Source organism: Labrus mixtus, chromosome 15 (genome assembly GCF_963584025.1).
Source record: "Labrus mixtus chromosome 15, fLabMix1.1, whole genome shotgun sequence".
Lineage (NCBI taxonomy): Eukaryota > Metazoa > Chordata > Actinopteri > Labriformes > Labridae > Labrus > Labrus mixtus.
The window spans coordinates 18,339,772-18,359,348 of record NC_083626.1 but is presented as its reverse complement, the minus strand read 5'-3'; the positions used below and the strand labels follow the sequence as shown (position 1 = coordinate 18,359,348).

At 38.6% G+C, this 19,577-nt stretch overlaps 1 protein-coding gene across 3 annotated transcripts; it reads right to left on the bottom strand.

Annotated features, from left to right (window-relative positions):
• Positions 1-5,099: 5,099 nt before the first annotated feature.
• On the bottom strand, positions 5,100-19,481 carry ren (renin). Of its 3 annotated transcripts, XM_061058122.1 has the most exons (10): positions 19,459-19,481; positions 11,770-12,198; positions 10,120-10,267; positions 9,622-9,745; positions 8,952-9,070; positions 8,633-8,829; positions 8,002-8,124; positions 7,767-7,908; positions 7,565-7,663; positions 5,100-5,639 (listed from the first exon to the last, which is right to left on the bottom strand). In XM_061058122.1, exons 2-10 carry the CDS (start codon positions 11,772-11,774, stop codon positions 5,478-5,480), a joined length of 1,119 nt encoding a protein of 372 aa, XP_060914105.1. In that variant the 5' UTR covers positions 11,775-12,198; positions 19,459-19,481; the 3' UTR covers positions 5,100-5,477. The 3 variants fall into 3 exon arrangements, with proteins under 3 accessions (XP_060914105.1, XP_060914106.1, XP_060914104.1); XM_061058123.1 differs by lacking the exon at positions 19,459-19,481 and having other exon boundaries at positions 11,770-12,208; XM_061058121.1 differs by lacking the exons at positions 11,770-12,198; positions 19,459-19,481 and adding an exon at positions 10,617-11,410.
• Between the last annotated feature and the right edge of the window lie 96 nt (positions 19,482-19,577).

Here is a 19,577-nt window from a genome sequence, read left to right as displayed (position 1 = left end):
AGGAGTTTTTGGCTTTAGAATGCAAGATTTGTAGCTCAGTGTTCTTTCTCTGTGATATCATAACTTCAGTCAGGCTTGTAACTTTTGCTAACCAGATTCTACAGTTTTGTGCCACATTGGTATACATGAGTAACGTTACTGCTAAAACATAGTTTAACAGTGCAACCTTTTCAAAGGAGCCATAATATAACTTGCTTATTTATGTTTACATTAGGTCAAATGTCAGGCACATTAACCCTGATGAAATAACCCCTTAAATGGTTCTCATTATACTAGAAACTACGGATGCAAAACCACTGACTGAAGAGGTCAGAATAGAATTGAAAGTCTGGTGATATTCATTAGTTTACCATTTGTTAACCAATTTCCTGAAAAGAACAGCAACTGCATCATAAGATCTTACTACAGAGTACTGTCTGTGTTGGCAAGACTATACTTTTTTTCCCTTTTGAAATACTGCCATTAAAGTATAGCCCAAAAAAGTAACAAATAAACAACAAAAATGCCAATCATTCTCTGTTACCAAGCCTTTTCAGGAAATAAATTAAGCATGTGCACTCGTGCATCACTGTACATTAATGAATGTTTCACTCAACTCTTTAAATCCTTTTGTTTTGATGCAGCAATGAAATTACTTTAAAAGTAGTGTCTACATGACCACACTGGCCCACCATTTGTGATGCATTTTTCATTAACAAGGAATCATTGGTTTACCAGTGCTGAAGAGCGAAGTAACTGTTGCGGCAAAGTAGATAACGTGAATGGATAGTATGTTGGAACCACTTCTGGCATCCAGAAAAAGTCTCTGACAGTCCATAGAAACCTTCAAAGCAGGAATTGCAGTCTATAAAAGACAGGGATCAAAGGAGAGGACCAACAACGATAATAGGCCATTAACTTTTCCTCCTTAAGCAGTGAAGAAATAAGTCTGGCAACTCATAGAGCATAGTGTGTAATTGCTCTTATTGCCAGAGGGGGGAGACAGATGTTCAACTCGGCAGGTTTAACAACTTTGGAAAAAAAATCCAGCTTCCTAAAATTCATAATTATATCCAATTTCTGTCTTCAGTTGAAATAAATGGGCTTGGGGTTAAGTGCTGCAGACATTTTTGGAGGGCCAGAAAGTGATGAGAGACAAATACCTTTTTGGTTTTGGTCTTTTCATTTGATTCACTGATAGTAGGAAAAATATAGAATGACATTAGCCAAAAAATGTGTTCTGTGGAGTGTTTAGATACGTGATCAGTTTAAAATGTAGGGCTTTATCAAGACAGCAAAGGGAGTCATGGGAATGGAGCTGCCTAACTTTTCATGTGCCTTGTTTTTCACTAGGTCCGTCAAATGCTTGTGTGACTTCAACTGCACACAAAAATCTAAACGAATCATGGGAGTAGAATATTGCAGCTTATATTTAAGATTTATCCCCCATCTGCTTCACATAATCAGTTTTAGTATTTTAACCATTACTATTTCTGTTTGGATGTGTTTGTTGTCTGTGCCATAGCATAAAATATCTGAAAGGAAATTGAGGGGTTGGGTAACCGCATTAAATAGGAGTCATCATGATGATCCCATGGTCCTATGTTCACTTGTAAGAGACTGGTACAGTAAGAGATGTATTTGAGTTGAACTTTGCACAAGAACAAAGGTAGATGTCTAAAATGTAACTCGGTTGGTAAAAAGGTTTCAATGTTAGTTGGCTTTAAGCAGTAAGTGGTTGGTTTTGATATATTGATTCAACACAACTCAACATACATTTGACCTGACATTGCTGAGAATTGTCTCCTGGGTATTCAGCTGGTGGACAGATGCCCTAGGGGGAAAAGGACCCTATGGGAACAAAGATCCACTCCCATTGAATACTAGGCCTATCTCCAAAAGTCATAGACAACACAAATCTCTGGAGATTTTGAATCAAACTCTGCCTAGATAATGCTCCGGGAGCAAAAACTCCCCAAGTTCAAGTGAGATTTTGAATTAGCACTGTAACAGTTCTAGCCATAGGATAGTGTTGAACCTCACCATTTTACTCAAATGTTATTTTTATTAAGCTTATCTTGCCAAGAGTTAGGTGAGAAGATTGATATCACTTTCATCTCTGACTGAACATCAAAGACTCCTCTATCAGGAGGAGTTAAGATGTGGCATAAACAGCTATCTCTGCCAGAAGGTTGTATAACATAGCCTGATTCTTAAGCCACAGTTCTTTACAGGTAACAAAATTCTGCATATAAGTACTTGCACTTTTTATACATGTTTTACAAATGAGATATCATGTAAATAATTCGTTTTTGTAGCTGTTTGGTAGCAGACAGCCCAGTCTAACTAATATGTTGTGGGGGCCTTTCCCCCCTGGTTTATATGTTCATCCTGCTCTTTCAGGAATGAATACAAATCTTTTTTTTATATAATAATTATTTATTATAATTATAAGCACTTACAAAGACTAAACAAGTAGTAAATGAAAATCAAAGAGTTGTTGATAGCTTAATTTAGCTAGCTTCAGGCACAGTAGGGTTTAGCTAACATGCTATCTTGGGACATCTTTTCCCAGTTCCCTATGTTTATTAAGATTGTAGGAGGTTAAGGGATGTCATTACATATTATAACAGCATGAGCTGCACTGACGTTTCAAATAGCTTACAGTTTGGTAAAATAGGTTTAACCCGTGTGCCCTCTATTTAAGCGCACAGATTTTAAAGGTCCCATATTATGCTTTTTCTGGTTTTATATGCCCTTTAGTGTGTTTTCCAAGTGTCCTGTGCATGTTTAGGCACATCTATGTGCCTAAACACGCGGCTTCTCCTACCTCCTCCTGTTAGCTGTGGCATTAGCCGCATGTAACGCTCGGTTCCAGCCCCCCTCGATAAAAAATTGTCAGTCCGACGTCATTGTCAGTGTGAGATCACTGATCTCAGCCCGTTGGCTCGTTGAGGCAAGCCCTGCAGCTCATGTTGAAATTTCCGAGACACGTGCTGAGCAACGGACCAATAACGACAGAGTGGATCGGCAGACCAATCAGAGCAGACTTGGCCCACGTGGGGTCTAACAGTGGGGGCTCAGCAGAGCGTAGCTGACGGACTCAGAGCGTAGAGGGAGCAAGGAGGAGCAGTACATGAAAACAGACACTTTTTTCTGACTTTAGCTATTGTGAACGTGCAAAAGTAGGTACATAGATTAAATATACGAAAGGGCATAATTTGGGCTCTTTAAGGAGTCTAACTTCTGTAGGCTTTAGGCTTTGGCTGAGTTTTCAATAGCCTGGCGCATTCTAGGCCTGTGAAGGCTGTTTTGTCATGAGCCTGAAGATTTCTGCCTTTTAATTAGGCAGTTTTTTCTTACCAATATAACTTTTGCTGCTTTGCTAAAGTGCTCATGATGGATTAAGCCGGGTCTTTGTAATATAGCATTAAGTAAGGTCTTTTACCTGCTTTTTGTAACATAATAATGAGTATGGTCATTTTACCTGCTCTTTTGTAATATAAAAGAAAACAAAGAGTAAGGTCTTACCTGCTTTTTGTAAAGTGTCTCGAGATAACACTTGTTATGAGTTGACGCTATAAAAATAAAAATTGATACAATTGATTGACTATAGGCTACTGAACCAGGGAAACATAGATCAAACATGCCATAATTGGTCATATAAATAGGATATTGAGTTAGTGAAAATAAGACCTTTTGCAGCTAGGAACCCTGGGAAATATTGCTACGGCTTCAGCTTCATGACAGATAGATCTGAGGGTGGTACTTCTCTTCTCAAACTCATGGCAGGAAAGTAACTGTTAAAGTAAACAGATAAATCTGTCTTTAAAAATAAAAATTGTGTGACAGGTTAGTAATCTGCATAGCCTCTTACTTGCACCTTATATGAAAACAAAGAAGGCCACCATTTTGTCTTTTGTTTATTGTAAAATTTGAAGTTAAGGACAACATTGATTAAAGAAAGATCATTTGGAGGTTTGGCAATATGATTCATTATATTAGTAGTACTAATAATTATAGTCTAATTACTATTCAAACATGCAGTCAATAGATTACAGCCTTGTAAGCAATATTAGGTGTGCTAGAGTAAATGCATGGCTTTAAAAAATAATTCAGTATATAGACAGCTATACAGTTTATTTAAAAAACATTTGCCAGGAACAATATAGATAATATCTCATGAACGTCTCCATCTGTTTTTTTGTTTAATGTCTCTTGGCCTTTGTTTGGGCTGGTTTCCAGTCTGTGTATTTTTGTTGACTCAAAGCCTAGCATATTGAGAAAGTTTTGAACATACTGATTAAATTCATGCAGAGATAGCCACCCTCACCTCACTGCCTATGACCAACAGATAAAATCCAATCCCAAACAATTCATGGATGTGAGAGCAAGGAAGCATGGCAAGAATACTGTCGCATGTTTGGACTTTCCCCAACCAATTCCTAGAAAATGAGACAAAAAGATATGACAGCAGCATCTGATGAATAGCTGTGCTTTTGTTGTTTTGGTATCTCTATGTCTCTTCTGTCTGCTAAGTAAGCAGAAACAACTGTCTCTGTACAGTAGAATCAGTCTTAAATTGACACTAATGAGACATGTTTACTCCTTAAGATAATTAAAGTTTAGAACTTCTAATTATGCAACCCAAAACAGGATTTCAACTCTAAATCACGATTTCCTTGCTACAAAAAACAATGACGGCTTTATCATCATTTGTCTTGCAACAGGAAAAGCCAGTTCCTCACTGTCACAAGCTGCACAGTCTGGAAAAGGGAAGATTCGATTAAGGAAATAAAATCTACTGTCATTCTTGCTAAATATAAAGCCCCACTCTACAGAACAGCACAGTTCATGTCAGACTATGCAGCTGCAACACACGTGACTGCCATACATGAGATGTGTGTCAGATTAATTTACCTTCTAACCTAAACCTATAAATGTTTATACACAGTGATAAACAATGACAAATATTCCCCTTATCCCTTTGCTGTGGCTAATTACAGCTGCTCAGACAATCTGTTTTCACTTTTCCAGCCTTAACTTTCACATGGTTAGAGAGTGCATTCAAAGGACTTGAAGACAAACAAGACAGTCAATAATGATGTTAGACTCAAATGTAAACCCCTGCAGTAAAACAACTTTATTCTCATTAGATCCATACAATGAAGGTAGGGGTTGTCATTGTTACTGTAGGATATAAACAGCGGTCGCACAAAGAAACATTGCATTTGCTTGTAAATGCTTATAAATAAAAAAAAAAAGTTTAGAAGGTATTCAGTGCAGCTGTTCAAAATGTAATATAACAGAGAATAGGCAAAAAAAAAATAGAGAATGATATTCCTCAATGTGTACTTGTGTATCTTTTTTTCTTTTCTTTTTTAAAGATGTACTTTGATCATGGGTCATCATAAAAAGCGACTGAAGTGAGTACTGGAGATAGCAGCAAAGTAAGAGAAAAAAACTAAACAACAACACAGCTGATGTTTAAGATACTGTCAGACTGCTGTGGCAAACCCTATTCGATTGTTGCGACGGTCAAACTCTGTGTAGTAGCGGGCGATGAAATTGGCTCCCAAAATCCAGATGGGACCTGTAGGTGGCGGTACGTCCAAACCCCTGAAGGTGACGGTGCAGACGTCGCCCTCGATCTGTGTTTGCTGGAGACAAAAAGAAAAGTGAGTCTTTGCATGACAAGCCACTATAAAAGGAACAGTACAACAGTTTGCATATTTTGTACTAGGTATTTCCACATGCCTATATTTTGTGCTCCTTATTATCAGACAATTTCCAGGAGTTCAGGGGGAACTCCAAGTGCTGCGTGACCAGTAAGCACTTCTTATCAGCACAAAATGAGCCCAAGTTAACCCAGCGCATGCTTTCATTTCTTCATGCACAGTTTAAATCAGCCACCTAAGTGAAAACATCTGAGGTTGAGCATGTGCAGGGTCTTTAAAATGTAACAAGGGATCATGTTTTATAAGTCAGCGGAGTATAGAGTAGTGTCACAACACAGAGTGCCTTATGTAAGTTATGTTATGTTAAGTTATTGTGCTAGGCCCTAAGAACCTCAGAGAGACTTTTTCTAGTGATGTGACTGTCCTTAATGACATCAGCCTGGCATCTAGCACCACTGTTAGGAATCTAGGAGTTATTTTTGATCAAGATATGTCTTTTAGCTCTCACATCAGTCAAGTTTCAAGAACAGCCTACTTTCACCTTCGTAATATATCCAAGATCAGGAATATCCTGTCGCAAAGTGATGCAGAAAAACTAGTTCATGCATTTGTTACCTCCAGACTGGATTATTGTAACTCTCTTTTGTCAGGGTGCTCTGGCAAATCTCTAAAGACTCTTCAACGGGTCCAGAATGCTGCAGCTCGTGTACTGACCAGAACCAGGAAATGGGACCACATTACTCCTGTCCTGGCTTCTCTGCACTGGCTCCCTATACAGTCTAGAATAGAATTCAAGATCCTTCTTCTCACCTACAAAGCTCTAAATGGCCAGGCACCATCTTATCTTAAGGAGCTACTAGTGCCGTACTGTCCCTTGAGAGCGTTGCGGTCCCGGAGTGCAGGCCTGCTGGTGGTACCTACAGTCTCCAAGTGTACTATGGGGGGTAAAGCCTTCAGTTATCGGGCTCCTCTCCTCTGGAACCGCCTTCCAGCCGGGGTCCGGGAGGCAGACACAGTCTGTATTTTTAAGATTAGACTTAAAACTTTCCTTTTTGATAAATCTTATAGTTAGGGCTGGTGCTGGTGTAGACCAGCTCTTAGTTATGCTGCTATAGGCTTAGACTACCGGGGGAACTGGCACCTTGAGCTCCTCTCTCTCTCTCTCTCTCTCTCTCTCTCTCTGCATATACAGTACATCATATTACTGCATGTATCTATCTATAAATCTCAGTCACTAACCACCTACTTTCCTGGGAGCTCTTGAGCTCCCCTAGGCTCCTCAAGATCATCGGTTGACGGCTTGCCAGAACAACCCCCACCCCACCACTACCCCCTCCCCACCGGATCGTGGGTTGGCGGCCTGCCAGAACAACCCCCCACACCCCCTCCCCTCCCCACCCGATTGCTGATGGACGGTCTACCTCCCCCCACCCCCTTGCTCTCTATCCCTCTTCCTGCATCTTATCCCATCTCTCCCCCTATCCCTTTCCAAGCCCGGCGCAGTCTAGGCCTGTGAAGACTGTTTCGTCATGAGCCGGGGATCCGGCCGAAGATTTCTGCCTTTTAATAAGGCAGTTTTTTTCTTACCACTGTAACTTTTGCTGCTTTGCTAAAGTGCTCATGATGGATAGGCCGGATCTTTGTAACATAGCAATAAGTAAGGTATTTTACCTGCTTTTTGTAACATAACAATAAGTAAGGTCTTTTACCTGCTCTTTTGTAATGTTAACAGACAATGAGTAAGGTATTTTACCTGCTTCTTGTAAAGTGTCTCGAGATAACACTTGTTATGAGTTGACGCTATACAAATAAAAGTTGATTGATTGATTGATTGATTGATTGATTGTGTCAAATTCCAACCCGGTCTATTCATGCTAAAATGATTCAGCGTTGATCATCCTGCTTACCCATAAGATATAATCCTCCTGAGGGAGCAAGTACTCCTGACCACCCAGGTGGAACGTGATAGTGGGCAGCGTCTTCACAGTTTCACAGTTAACTTTGTACTAATGGAAGCAACACATGTAATGAGTAATGACAATGATATTCTTTCTTGTTTCAAGGCAAATGTTTATGGTGGGAAATCATGTTGCGTGTGTAAAATCTTACTCCACTTTCATCCAGCTGTGCTCCGATGGTTTTCATAAGGACAGACACAGAGGAGGCAGGGCCTGTGATGTAGGAGGAGCCTGTGTCGATTACAGCTGTGCAGCCCTCAACACAAAACATCATCTCCACCCCGACAGAAACACTGAAGGAATGAGAGAAGAGGTTGAAAATAAGATAGATGTTTCTTGTATGCGTGTACACACATACTGAAGAAGTAATGAAGAAAAGCTCTCACCCTTTCATGGTTACTTCCCACTTGCCCATCTCTCTGGTGTCCATGTAATTAAAGCTTCCAGTGTAATAGTTTGGATCAGTGCCCCCAAGAACCAACTCTCCACCGGGGGAGTGTTTAGGGTCCCTAAAAAAAAACATAGAAAATTCATGCTTTAAGCCTTACTTTGAGATGCACGTTTTAATTTTGAGTGCTGAAGCTGTGATTTGGGGAATGTTTTGTTGATGATGGCTGCCTCTGCTAAGGTTTAATTACATGACCTGTATCACTCCAATGGGACCTCCCATTACAAGGAAAAACAACATTATGTCATTTGAACAGTTTTCTTACTATGATAAATGAAAAATAAATACGCAAAGACATGAGAAAACAAAAACTGCATTTTTCTCAATCTTCAGAATGTTCTTCATGTTTTTCTTTCTTTATTAATAGCATGTTTTTCTTTAACTCTGCCCATTAGATAGAAAAACAAATTCCAACAAGAACAGATGAAGTTTCCCCTATTTTTTTTATTTCTCTTCACTCTGTAATTTCTCCAACTATCTTAATTTTTCTTTATTTTGCACCTCTGAAACGCTGTTTTCATTAAAATTGACAAAATATGCTTATAATGGGTGAAATGACTTCAACCCACCTGCTGTAGTAGACAGAGAACACCTCTTCCTTGAGGACATGCTGAGACATGATGCGGTCAAACACCGGTGTGATGCCGTCAATGGCCACGTTAGGGTAACCCATCCCCAGGACTCCATCAAACTTTGCAAAGATGAAAGGCATGGCAGACAGAGAAGTGGCTTCAGCAAACACCTGCACCACAGGAATACCTCCGACCTGCAAGGGGGGGGAACAAGATGAGTGTCACAATGAGGCTAAATGAGAGCATTGGTGTACACAGATAAAACTGATACTTTTTTCTTTGTTTTTTTTTTACAGAGCATTGACTTTGAACTCACCACGACCACATCCTCGCTCAGAAATCCCCGGACATTTCCAGAGGCGTACTGGATGGAAAATCCGGTGCCGTTATCAACATGAGTCTGGGATCTGGAGGCATCATACCTGTTGTGAGTAACTAAAAGTTCAAAGAGCATTTGAGTGATGAAACAACCATGTATTTGGAAATCTTTTGACATACATTATGCAAATCTCATTTATTAACAAAAACATTCTGGATGACTGGAAACCTGCAATATTTGTAAAGATTTGAGGGTTGCAAATGCAGGAATGTGAAAAGAGTTCTTAATTGAATATTAACATTTAACTTTTAAAATTGATGATGGGGAAGAGTTACTGATCCAGCAGTTAAAAAAAAGTAACGTAACTATGTTACATCTGATATTGATCAGGTACCACTGAAGGTTTTTATAGCTCTTTTGCTAAAAGCAGTTTTGTACTGCAGCTGGAAACAAGGCTATACTGTATAGCTATCAGAATGAATTTAAACATTCAAATGTCTAACCAACAGCTTAACAATGAGCTGAAAACTCATTTTAAAGCTCCACAAAGCCAAGGCTATATGCCAATATGGTGAGAATTACTTCATTGTCTCATTGTCATTTATACAAAGTAATTATATAGTAATCAATCATTGCTGCGTGTGTGTGTGTGGCCATGGACACTTACAACAGGCTGTGGAGAAAGGTGAGCAGCTTTGAGAAGGCACCCACAAGTTTGATGAGCCGGTGTCAAACACGACATTGAACAGCTGTGCCGGAGAGCCGATGCTGATTTCCCCAAAGTACTGAGTCTGTTGGGAAATGACAGAAAATGTAGGATTGATTTCATTCCAAAACATTGCAAACTTTAATTCATTGTAACATTGTTTGAATGTTCCCTATTTGATTACTTCAGAATGCCACAAGAATTGTTTTAAGGGGATGAAATATGAAGCATTTCTATTGACTCATATAGAAAGTGCAGTTAAGTAGTAATTTAAAAGTAACTGAATCTGCTTCATTTTATTCACTCTATGTCTGTTTTTCCTCAAAGGATAAAATGGCAAATGTAATAACGTTTGGTATAGATTTTCTACAACATGCATTACCCAGAACCCTCATAAAAATATACAAAACAGGTTTTTCATATTTTTCTCTAAATATAAAATGCATTAAAGTGTCTCACATCCAAGTAGTTGGTCAGAGGCGTGGGAACTGTGCCGTTGTTGGTGTTGTCTGTGCTCATCTGGGCTAGCTCAGTCAACACCTGCTCTGCAGAAACACCCATCTCCTTCAGTGTCTCCCTGATAGTCGGCATCTTCTGCAGGCCAATCCTGGAAAGAAACCAGACGAGCGAGTATGTTGTAAATTCATCCGCCCAAACAGGGAACTTGGGATGTAATGACAGAAGAAATCTTAGCTCTACATCTGATACATTCTGGTACATATGCCTGGTCATCATTCCAGATTTACAATGAGCTTTCAATAAAGCACGGGACGCTTTGCTCTCAGCTCCTAGCCAGTAAATGAAACAAAAACACGTGTTGAACCAATACTAAAGACAAGATCTATGGTAAAACCTTTTCTTATAAACCTGCAGTTACACAGGAAATCTTTAACGCTGTACTATATTTTATTCTTCCAGCATAGCAAGCATGTAGAAATGTAGGAAAAGACTCTTACCTTATCAAAGCATGGCTTGAAGTTACTGTCAATAATAGGGCAACCAAACACATCCAATAATTCATCTGTAGTGCCATAGCAATTTCTCCGATCAGAAAGGCAAACCTCGTCTTCCTCTCTTTGTGGATATTCTACCTTTATAAAATGTTTACTGTGTGTAAGCTGTGACTCTCTTTTCTTCTATGTCCATTCCCTTTGACTCTTTTTATACCATGTCCTCCTCTCAATCATGGGCCACTGACCGGCTGGGAGCTTTCCTGGAGGTGACCACTTGAAAAAAAACTCCACTCCCCCCTACCCTCCCGCCTTGGTCACACAACCCCTTGAGTGATAAACAGGTCCCAGTGAGAGGTCTGAACTCTGACCTCTTAAATTACACTCATGACAGAAAGCAGGGGTGCAGAACCCCCCCTAGATTGCTGAAGTTGGTAGGGTGGACAACTTGTCGGCATGGCTGTGAGAACCTTTAGACAGGATTGAAAGATGCTACTGAGCTGTCAGGGCAGATTAATTCATCTGCTGGAAACAGGCACTTTTTTTTATCGTATTGGTATTTTCTTTTCACTAGCTTGCATTCTTGTTTTTTTGCAAAATGTCAGAATTTATAAATTTCACTCCATCTGCCCCACCTTCTCAGCATATGCCAATGGGGCTGAAGGCTTCTCACCTAAGGAAATTTGTTCTGCTCAAGGTTTTTGCGTATACAAAGGACGTTATTTCCTTGATACTAGTGCCATGTGCTTGCTCTGTGATTTAAGTCGAATGTCTGTGCATAATATTGCATTATTTTATTTTGATTTTACTGTTGCTATTGTCCTTGTCTATGCTGTCTTCTGTGTGCTCCTGCTGCAAAAACAAATTTCCCCTTGTGGGACAACATAAAGAATCTGAATTTTAATCTAGACCTGTTCATTATATTAAGTGTCCTAAAATAACTTGAGTTAATTATTGCTGTATGAATACAATCAATTGATTGATGTGACAAAAACTGTTTGAATTTCAAGGAACAACCTTACTGAAATGTTGATAGCAGTTTTCTCTCTGTGGTTGATTACACTAGACTTGTCTCTTTTTCCCAGCCATTAGGATACCTCATCTGTAAAGCAGACAAGTTTTACACCCCTATGTACATCCTCCTCTCATGATGTCTCACCTCATACAAAGTTCATCCAGCTTGTGCAGCTTTTTGTGTTGATTTTCACATAATTAACGTACAGGGGTAGGACAACACACATATGTAAGTTCAGTTCAAGGTCTTAGACGATGATTATTGGCAGGAGTCGGAGCCCATGTTGCACATATAATGCGGAGCAGGAGATTGGCAGTGTGCTGTGTTATTATATCGTTGTTCTTGCAGCAACGCACAGGCTCGACACAACTTCACACTTAATCATTAAGTGTTAGTTCTCACTGGGTTTTTACCACAGGACGGATTCCCACAGTATCTTTCCTCTCAGGTTGGGGTCGTGTGTTGGTGCTGCACCGACCACCCAGTCAAGCCAAGGAGATATGTGAGGGTCCACGTCACGCACAAGCTGGGACAGCCATGCTAGAGGCCAGAGGTCAGACATTAAGATACTCCCTGTGGGCAGAGCTTCCAGAAAATGATAGATTTGTTCGTCACAGTTTCTGACTGTGACGAACATCCAACATCTATTTCTTACGGCTCGTAAAAAACACAGACAATTTCCATGACACGATTAAGTAATCAACACACTCTCATCCAGTCTGTTTAATAGTAACACTATTAATAGTAACACTAGTTATAGAGTTGTAGTTCAGAGAATTACCATATTTGGGGCGGCTGTGGTTCAGTGGTAGCATCGACTGTTTCTGAACCGGAGCGTTAGGGGTTCAATCCACAGTCGGTGCAGCCACATGTCGATGTGTCCTTGTGCGAGACACTTAACCCCAAGTTGCTCCAATGTGTATGAATAAATTAGTTAAGACTGATTGACACTTTACAAAGCAGTCTCTGCCATCATTGTGTGAGTGGATACAGCTGTGATTGGAAAAACTCTTTGAGTAGTCAGCACTATATACTATACAAGCTCAAGTGCATTTTCCATTATTACCATTGGCAAACCTGAACCAGATGGAAGCTGGCCATCCGCCAGCGCAAATGAATACAACAGGAGAGGTTTGTCTGGTTCCCGCTCTATTGAGTGACAATTACAAAGTGAAATGTGTCACTTATAGTAATGAACCGACAGAGAATTATCATATCAACCTGCAGCCTGCCTTGCCTTTCAAGAGGTTTCATTTTGAGTATTAGCTCATTGTTTAGCTGCCAGGCACACAAGTTTCCAGTTTTGTTTTATTGACATCACTCTCATTGCACCATTTTAGCCACACAAGCAGCTGTTTTCAGTAAATAGCTCTTGAGACCCACTCTACACCATCTAATCAACCACAAACAGCAGACTGGCACAGTAAGAGAGTATTTTACGAATATATTAGTGCAGCTGAACAGACAGAATTTCCCCTCTGGAGTTAAACCAAACGAGGTCTAAAAGGAGAGTCACATTATACGTATGTATTTTGACCCGTTTTGCTTGTTGGCAGTGATTACCCTTTTTGAATTGCTGGAAACATGTTAGAAAACTATTAGCTATGAAGACACCTAACTGAATCAGTCAGTTCTATAAGTACTCGGTTGGGGGTGAAGTTTTCTTTAACCTGACAGACTCAGTGTTATTTTATTAGAATTCTATCTCTTGACTTGCTTTGCTAAAAAGATACCCCCTTGTCTCTTTCCCACAGTGCCTGGAGAAACCAATGCGTCACCCCTGCCTGGCCTTTTCACTGGTGGGCATGGGAAATGTAAGACTGTCTCATAGAAGATGATTTATTTGAGCTTCTTATGTTTTTGTGTCATATTTTCTTAGAGGCCTGTAAGTCAGGATGTAACTGTGACTTTCTTCAACAATCCTAAAATGCCAACCACCATACCACCTTTCTGTAGTGCAAACACAGCAAAACACAAGGGGCTGAAGATAAAGTTACAGCAGACTGAAGCTCAAATGACTTTCTGCTGATAGACACACAACTGAGGCAGAATTTACCTAAGAGGATCTAGTAGGCTTGTGAGCCATCCGTCATGATAAGAAAGATATGAAGCAGAGCAGTGCTTGTTTGCAGGGAATAAGACTTGAGGGAATTATCACTCCGCCAAACAAGCCTTACTCCCACAAAAACTCAACCTAAAACCAGCTGTAGAGAGCCGCAGAATGATAAATGTTTATTTTATTTAATTTCTGAGAAACCACTTCAAACAATATAGCACAAAAAACTGTGAAGAATAACTAAGTTGGACTTATTTTATGCATAGTTATGTTTCTAAATCCAAAGCCAGTGCACGCCCAATTGGAGTAGACAAGTCTGAGATTCCATCTGTGTACAATATGAGTGAAAATATGTGGAACTGTCTTCACAACAGGAGGCAAAACGTGCAAATTGGGACCAAAAGTCCTCGATAAAACAAATTAATGTCAGAAAGTTGGACATCCAGTCCACCAACTTTTTTGTGGATTGATTTATCAAAGTAAATCTTTTTTTTCTTTTTTACGTGTTTAGCTTTAACCAACAGCAAAATGCTCCCAAACTCTGAGTGTTGCTTGCAGATATAGAACAACAATAATGTGTTGCACAAGAGTTGCTATTGAATTAGAACATTTATCTGCCAGTGGCTGGTAGATGTATTCGACTTTTAACCTTCAGTCTATGTTTAAAACATTGGAAAAGATCATTTCCTAATCTGGTTGTTTCTCTTTTGACCTTTTTAGAGGCCTAAATATGCTGTAAACCTCTTAGCCAGCAGAGGGCAGAATTTGATTAAATATTAACATCAGACAGAACTGAGTGAAACCTGAATGAAACCTGAGTTTCACCTGCAGGAGTCAGCATGTACTCAGGAATTACACACAAAGTCATAGGTAAACTAAAAATAAATACATAAAATAATAAATAGGCTCTTTTAACAGCATTGATTTGTCATAGTGTATAAAAACATTGGTGTTACTGATTTAGTAACTTTTTCTAAATTAAAAACTGCTACTTATTTAACTGCTCGCTTCCATTCAAGTGACTTAGTTAGCCAAACAGTGAGCCACGATGCACAATAACAGTACCCCTGAAATGGAACACCTACAGGGAAATCGGCCATCATTAATTTGGTCATTTACATTTGAGATCTTGACACTGTGACATTAAGCAACATGTCCTCTATGAAAAAGGCCTATACATTTTCAAATGCACAACATCAGATGCACACGGCTAGACTATATTGCAGACATTATGTGGCATTATATCTTTTGGGGATACCCTAAAAATTAGAGTTTCAAAATGAAAACAATGATATCCTAAATATTAGATAAGTAAACTAAAAATGACAAATACCAATGTAATAACAATAATAAGAAACCCCAACTTAGCAAAAAATTCCAGAAAAATGTTGAAGAAAAAGAAACGTTAAAAAACTTAAAAATAATGTTTAAAAAAAAAAAAAAAAAAAAATACTGTTATGGTCTCCATAACTGAAACTAATTCACATTCGGCCAAGCCTATAAACAGATTTGAATCTGTATGTCCTGTGTCCTCTCAAAATATGAATGGAATTACTTTAAAAACAGTGCGCTGTAAATACATTTCACCAGTGAATTTGTTCCTGTTGACACATGTCACAGGTTGCAGGTTCTGGTTACATTTAGGGCACGGTCACACTGGCCATCCGTGAGTACCTTTGTGAGTATCTGTCTGTAATCTCTGATTTATCTAGGAAAGATAACGTGTGAATACCTGAATAGTGTCCTGTGAAGATGCACTTCCTTTCCCAGAGAGCTCTATTAGGAAGCAGGTACTCTTTACAATGACAGAAAACATCTGGTGAATGCTAAGAGTAGCCATGGAAACTACGCTTGTTTTTCTTTACATTCATTTTGGGGTTTTTTATGCCTTATTTAAGCGACAGGACAGTGGATAGAGTCATAAATCGGGGCGAGAAAGAGTGGGGAATGGCATGCGGTAAAGGAGTAGCCGGTTGGATTCGTACAGGGGCCGTCCGGATGGAGGACTTTAGCCTCTCTACATAGGACACATGCAAGAGTCACTTGGACAAGAATATTACGCAGTTTCAGAATCAATATGAATGAACAAAGACAAAATAATAGCTGTGCTTAGTTATGATGCTTTTTTGGAAACGCAGCCTGATAAGGGCAAGTGATATTTACGTATCACTATCAAGTAGCACTGATTGGTGCTGGTTTGTCTTGTACATCTTGTTGAGAACATAATTTCCTATTCAAAATACAATAGTTTAAAAAAATAAAAATGACATAATACAATTTTGATAAATAGTTTTAATAGTTATAATGTTATAATTTAATATAATGCACTACAGCACATTATGTTTTTTTTTTTTTTTTAAATGTGATACTTTTCTAAAAATAAGAAATCACTGCCTTCAACTTACACACTTATGTATGTATGTGTTATGCAAGGCCAATATGAGAACATGTGTGTTACTGTGTGTATGTCTTCATGGCTCTGTGCACAGCATCACGAGAGAGAGATGGGAGCTGCAGCCAGCTGATATAAAAAGACACCCAGCAGTGGAAGCGGTGTAGCCAAAATTATTCAATAAATGAGTGAGCAGAGCCAGAGCACAAAGCTCTGTGAAGACAAATGTTTTGTACTTTAGAGTCTGGCTAACACCAAAAACAAGGCTGTTCAGGCTGCATGCAAGTCTAAAGCGATTCCCTGGCTCAGCCCACAATAGAAACTAAATGAGACACTTACCCACAATGAGACTAAATATGCAGCTTAAAGTTTTTCATTGTTTTGTTTTCTTTCTACTTTATCTAATTACTATTACTAAAGTACTAAGTGAGAACTTATGTACAAAGAAGCAAAATGTTTTGTTGCCATTTCATTTTCTAAATGTTTTACGATTATTTTTAATAATAATTTTATCCGAGCTGTTACTATAGGCCTATGATGATTTGCTGTCGGACCTGTAAAGTGCCGTAAAAAAGAATGACCCATTTGGGACAAAAAAGCCTAAATCTAAATCCGCTGACAGGAACTGGTAATGGATTTTTTTTAACCTCATTGTTGAAAATGTTTAAAAGTTAAACATTTGAACACTTTATAGAGAAAGGTATCTGCCAGGAGGGGACACTATAATTACATTTTATAGCATCTTGTCAGCTCCTAACAGCCATGTGAAGTGATATTAAACCTTTTTTCAAAGTCAGGATGGTTTTACTAAAAAAAAGCCTGGAAAACTTGTTGATAGTTTAATTTAATATTTTCATGTAAAAATGTTGACCACAGACATTTTTAATGTCCTCATCACTATATGACAAGAGACAAGGGATGAGGACAGCCTGATAAAAAACAACTTTTATTAGAAAGTTACTCTGATACACTGATTCCCAAAGTTCTGACCATGGGTGATTCCATTTTTGCCTTTATTGGAGGAAAGAATGGGCCATTACATCAGGGCTGGATTCAAACCAACAGCCTCTGCTACAAGGACTATAGTCTCCGTACATGGGGTGTGCAACATTACCGCTAGGCCATAGCCCCAAATATTTGTTTAATTCTGAAATATATATCTTTTTTTTTCATGGAATCCTGTATGATGTAAAATCCTGCACCCCTGGACTTTATAACCACAGAAAACAGGTTCCTGTGTACGTTGCTCACTGCTTGCAGATAAGTTACAAGGAAATGATAAATACTTGTTTTTCAAAACATCAAATAAAAGTACAAAAGGCAAATAAAACCACATGATATCTCCTCACCATGAAAATCCCAAAAATGAGCATGGAGTCAAATATCTCTTCTTATTTTTCCATCTTTTGATCGTTAATTAATCAAATTATGTTGAAAATTCTTATGATTTTGTCTCATTACATTGTTGGAGGATGACTGGAGTGTGTGGATTCAAGGTATTAGTGTGAAAGAGTTGTGGCAGCATCTCAGAATTCATGAAACATCTTTTTGATGCTTGTAGTGAAAGATCTCAGCTATCGATCTCAGATGTTACTACTCCTCATAGTATAAGTAGCCTAAATAAAAAAAAGCCTGCTGTGTCTTTATCTGACAGATCAACAATTCCAGTTAATAATTTTTCCACTTTTCTGTGCTTTCTAAAAATAACCTGGAATATATACCTGTCCCAGATACATTACAGCTCTGCCTTCAGTGATTAAACTGTCAGTCCTCATCATGTGGATTGAGGATGGCTCAGAGGCAAACGTGTTCCGTATTTGTCATTTACACCCCATGAGATTTCATAGAGAGAGAGATTAAAATAGCAAAAAGTGAATAGAGTTCATTTTATTGGCCATTCTACTCATTAATATTCCATTATATCCTGAAGACTGGGTTGAATTTCTGCGTAAAAGTTGCCTCAAATGTCTCCAAATAAAAACCTGGACACACACAGACTAAGAGAGATTAAATAAATTAATCTTTTTTCTGTCTGTAATGTAAATCTTGTGACTGTTAATGAAATAAATCTGAGATAAATTTGTGCATGTTAGTGTGGCAGCAGGGAATGTTGTGTGTGCAGCAGCGGTGGAATAGGGTATACCAAGAATCTTAAAGAAGCACTAACTTACCATATATATAAATGTATTTTCATTTCTAATTTAAAGTACCAAATTGGATTATTATTCAGCATTGAACTTGCTAAAGTCTGATGTACTAGCATGTAGACTTTAACCACATTTAAGCGTCATAATTTTATTGCAGTTATGTCAAAGAAAAGTGACCCAGGTCTAAAGTTTTGTATGACACATGTTGGTGAATTGTCAACAAAAAACCATGTGAATCATTAAGCTACAGATTAGCCTGAATTGCTAAACCAGACCCGTTTTTTCTTAAATGTAAGCTGGGATGCAAACTGCGTGAGATGCTGTGGGGTAAACTGTACAAGTGGTTCAACTCATATTTCCCTGCAAACTTGGTAAGTGAAAGGTTGAATTGTTGTTTCCATTCTGCAGTGCTTTTGAAGCTCAAATTGCTCTCTTGTTCTCACAAGATCAAAACTGTGAAACTGTTTACAAAATGTAGAATGAGGACTGAAACTACAGGAGGACATAACTTCTTTTCTTCGGCCAAAAATGTATTTAAAAAGTTTATGTGAATGAGTCATGACTGGGGTTATTTAAAGTTAAAATGATACCAAATATTAAACAATATTAAGAAAAAGAAAGAAAAAAGAAAAAGCATCGGTGAGTGCTAATTAGCTAACGTTAGCTAGCGATAATATCAGGATAGTATCAGCTGTAGATTTTAGTGTTCTGGGGCAGTAATTTGAGTTAACGGCAGGAATATTTAGATTTAGTTGACACTATAATTGATGCCAGGATCAGGAGAAGTCCGATGTTTCCCCTCACATGAGGGTCTAACTGCTTTAATCCACAAACGTCCTCCTTTCTGTTTTTTTTCTCCGATTAAACTCTGTAGAAGCAAAAGTCGGGCTTGTCTCCTGGTCAGGTAGTGTATCATATTAAAAATATCTGTATTTCATTTGAAAATTTAAAAAAATAAAACAGATAAAAACACGTAGGCCTAGGGGCAACTGAGACCGATAACTTCTCAGTAGTGTACAGTGGTAGAGAGCGCCTTTCTTGCCCTCCAGGTGGGCGGTTCCATAAGAGTGTGACGTCACGTGAAAGCTATGAATTAAAAGAATAACACAGGCTATTTGTTTGGTTTAGCATTTGTCTATTAGAACTCTTGATTTAAGTAAACACAACAAATTTATTTTGTCATTGTTCGTTTACTAAGTAAAGTTATATGACTTAATTTCTCTTTTCTTTTGAGTTACCTGGCTGATGTGCTCTCCTTCCTGGTTTGAACAAAGGATGAGGCTTCTTCTTCTTCTTCTTCTTTGGATTTTATTGGCAGCTGGCATCCAAAAAGTTGCATTACTGTCATCTGCTGGAT

What these genes read in the sequence shown, in the direction of transcription:
- ren (XM_061058121.1), bottom strand. Translation starts at nt 10,693, where the DNA reads ATGGCACTACAGATGAATTATTGGATGTGTTTGGTTGCCCTATTATTG. An exon ending in TTCTCTGTCTACTACAGCAG is followed by an intron (nt 8,125 to 8,632) that starts GTGGGTTGAAGT and finishes GTTTTTTTTTAG; the next exon opens with GGACCCTAAACACTCCCCCG. An exon ending in AGGAGGATTATATCTTATGG is followed by an intron (nt 5,640 to 7,564) that starts GTAAGCAGGATG and finishes TTTTGTCTCCAG; the next exon opens with CAAACACAGATCGAGGGCGA.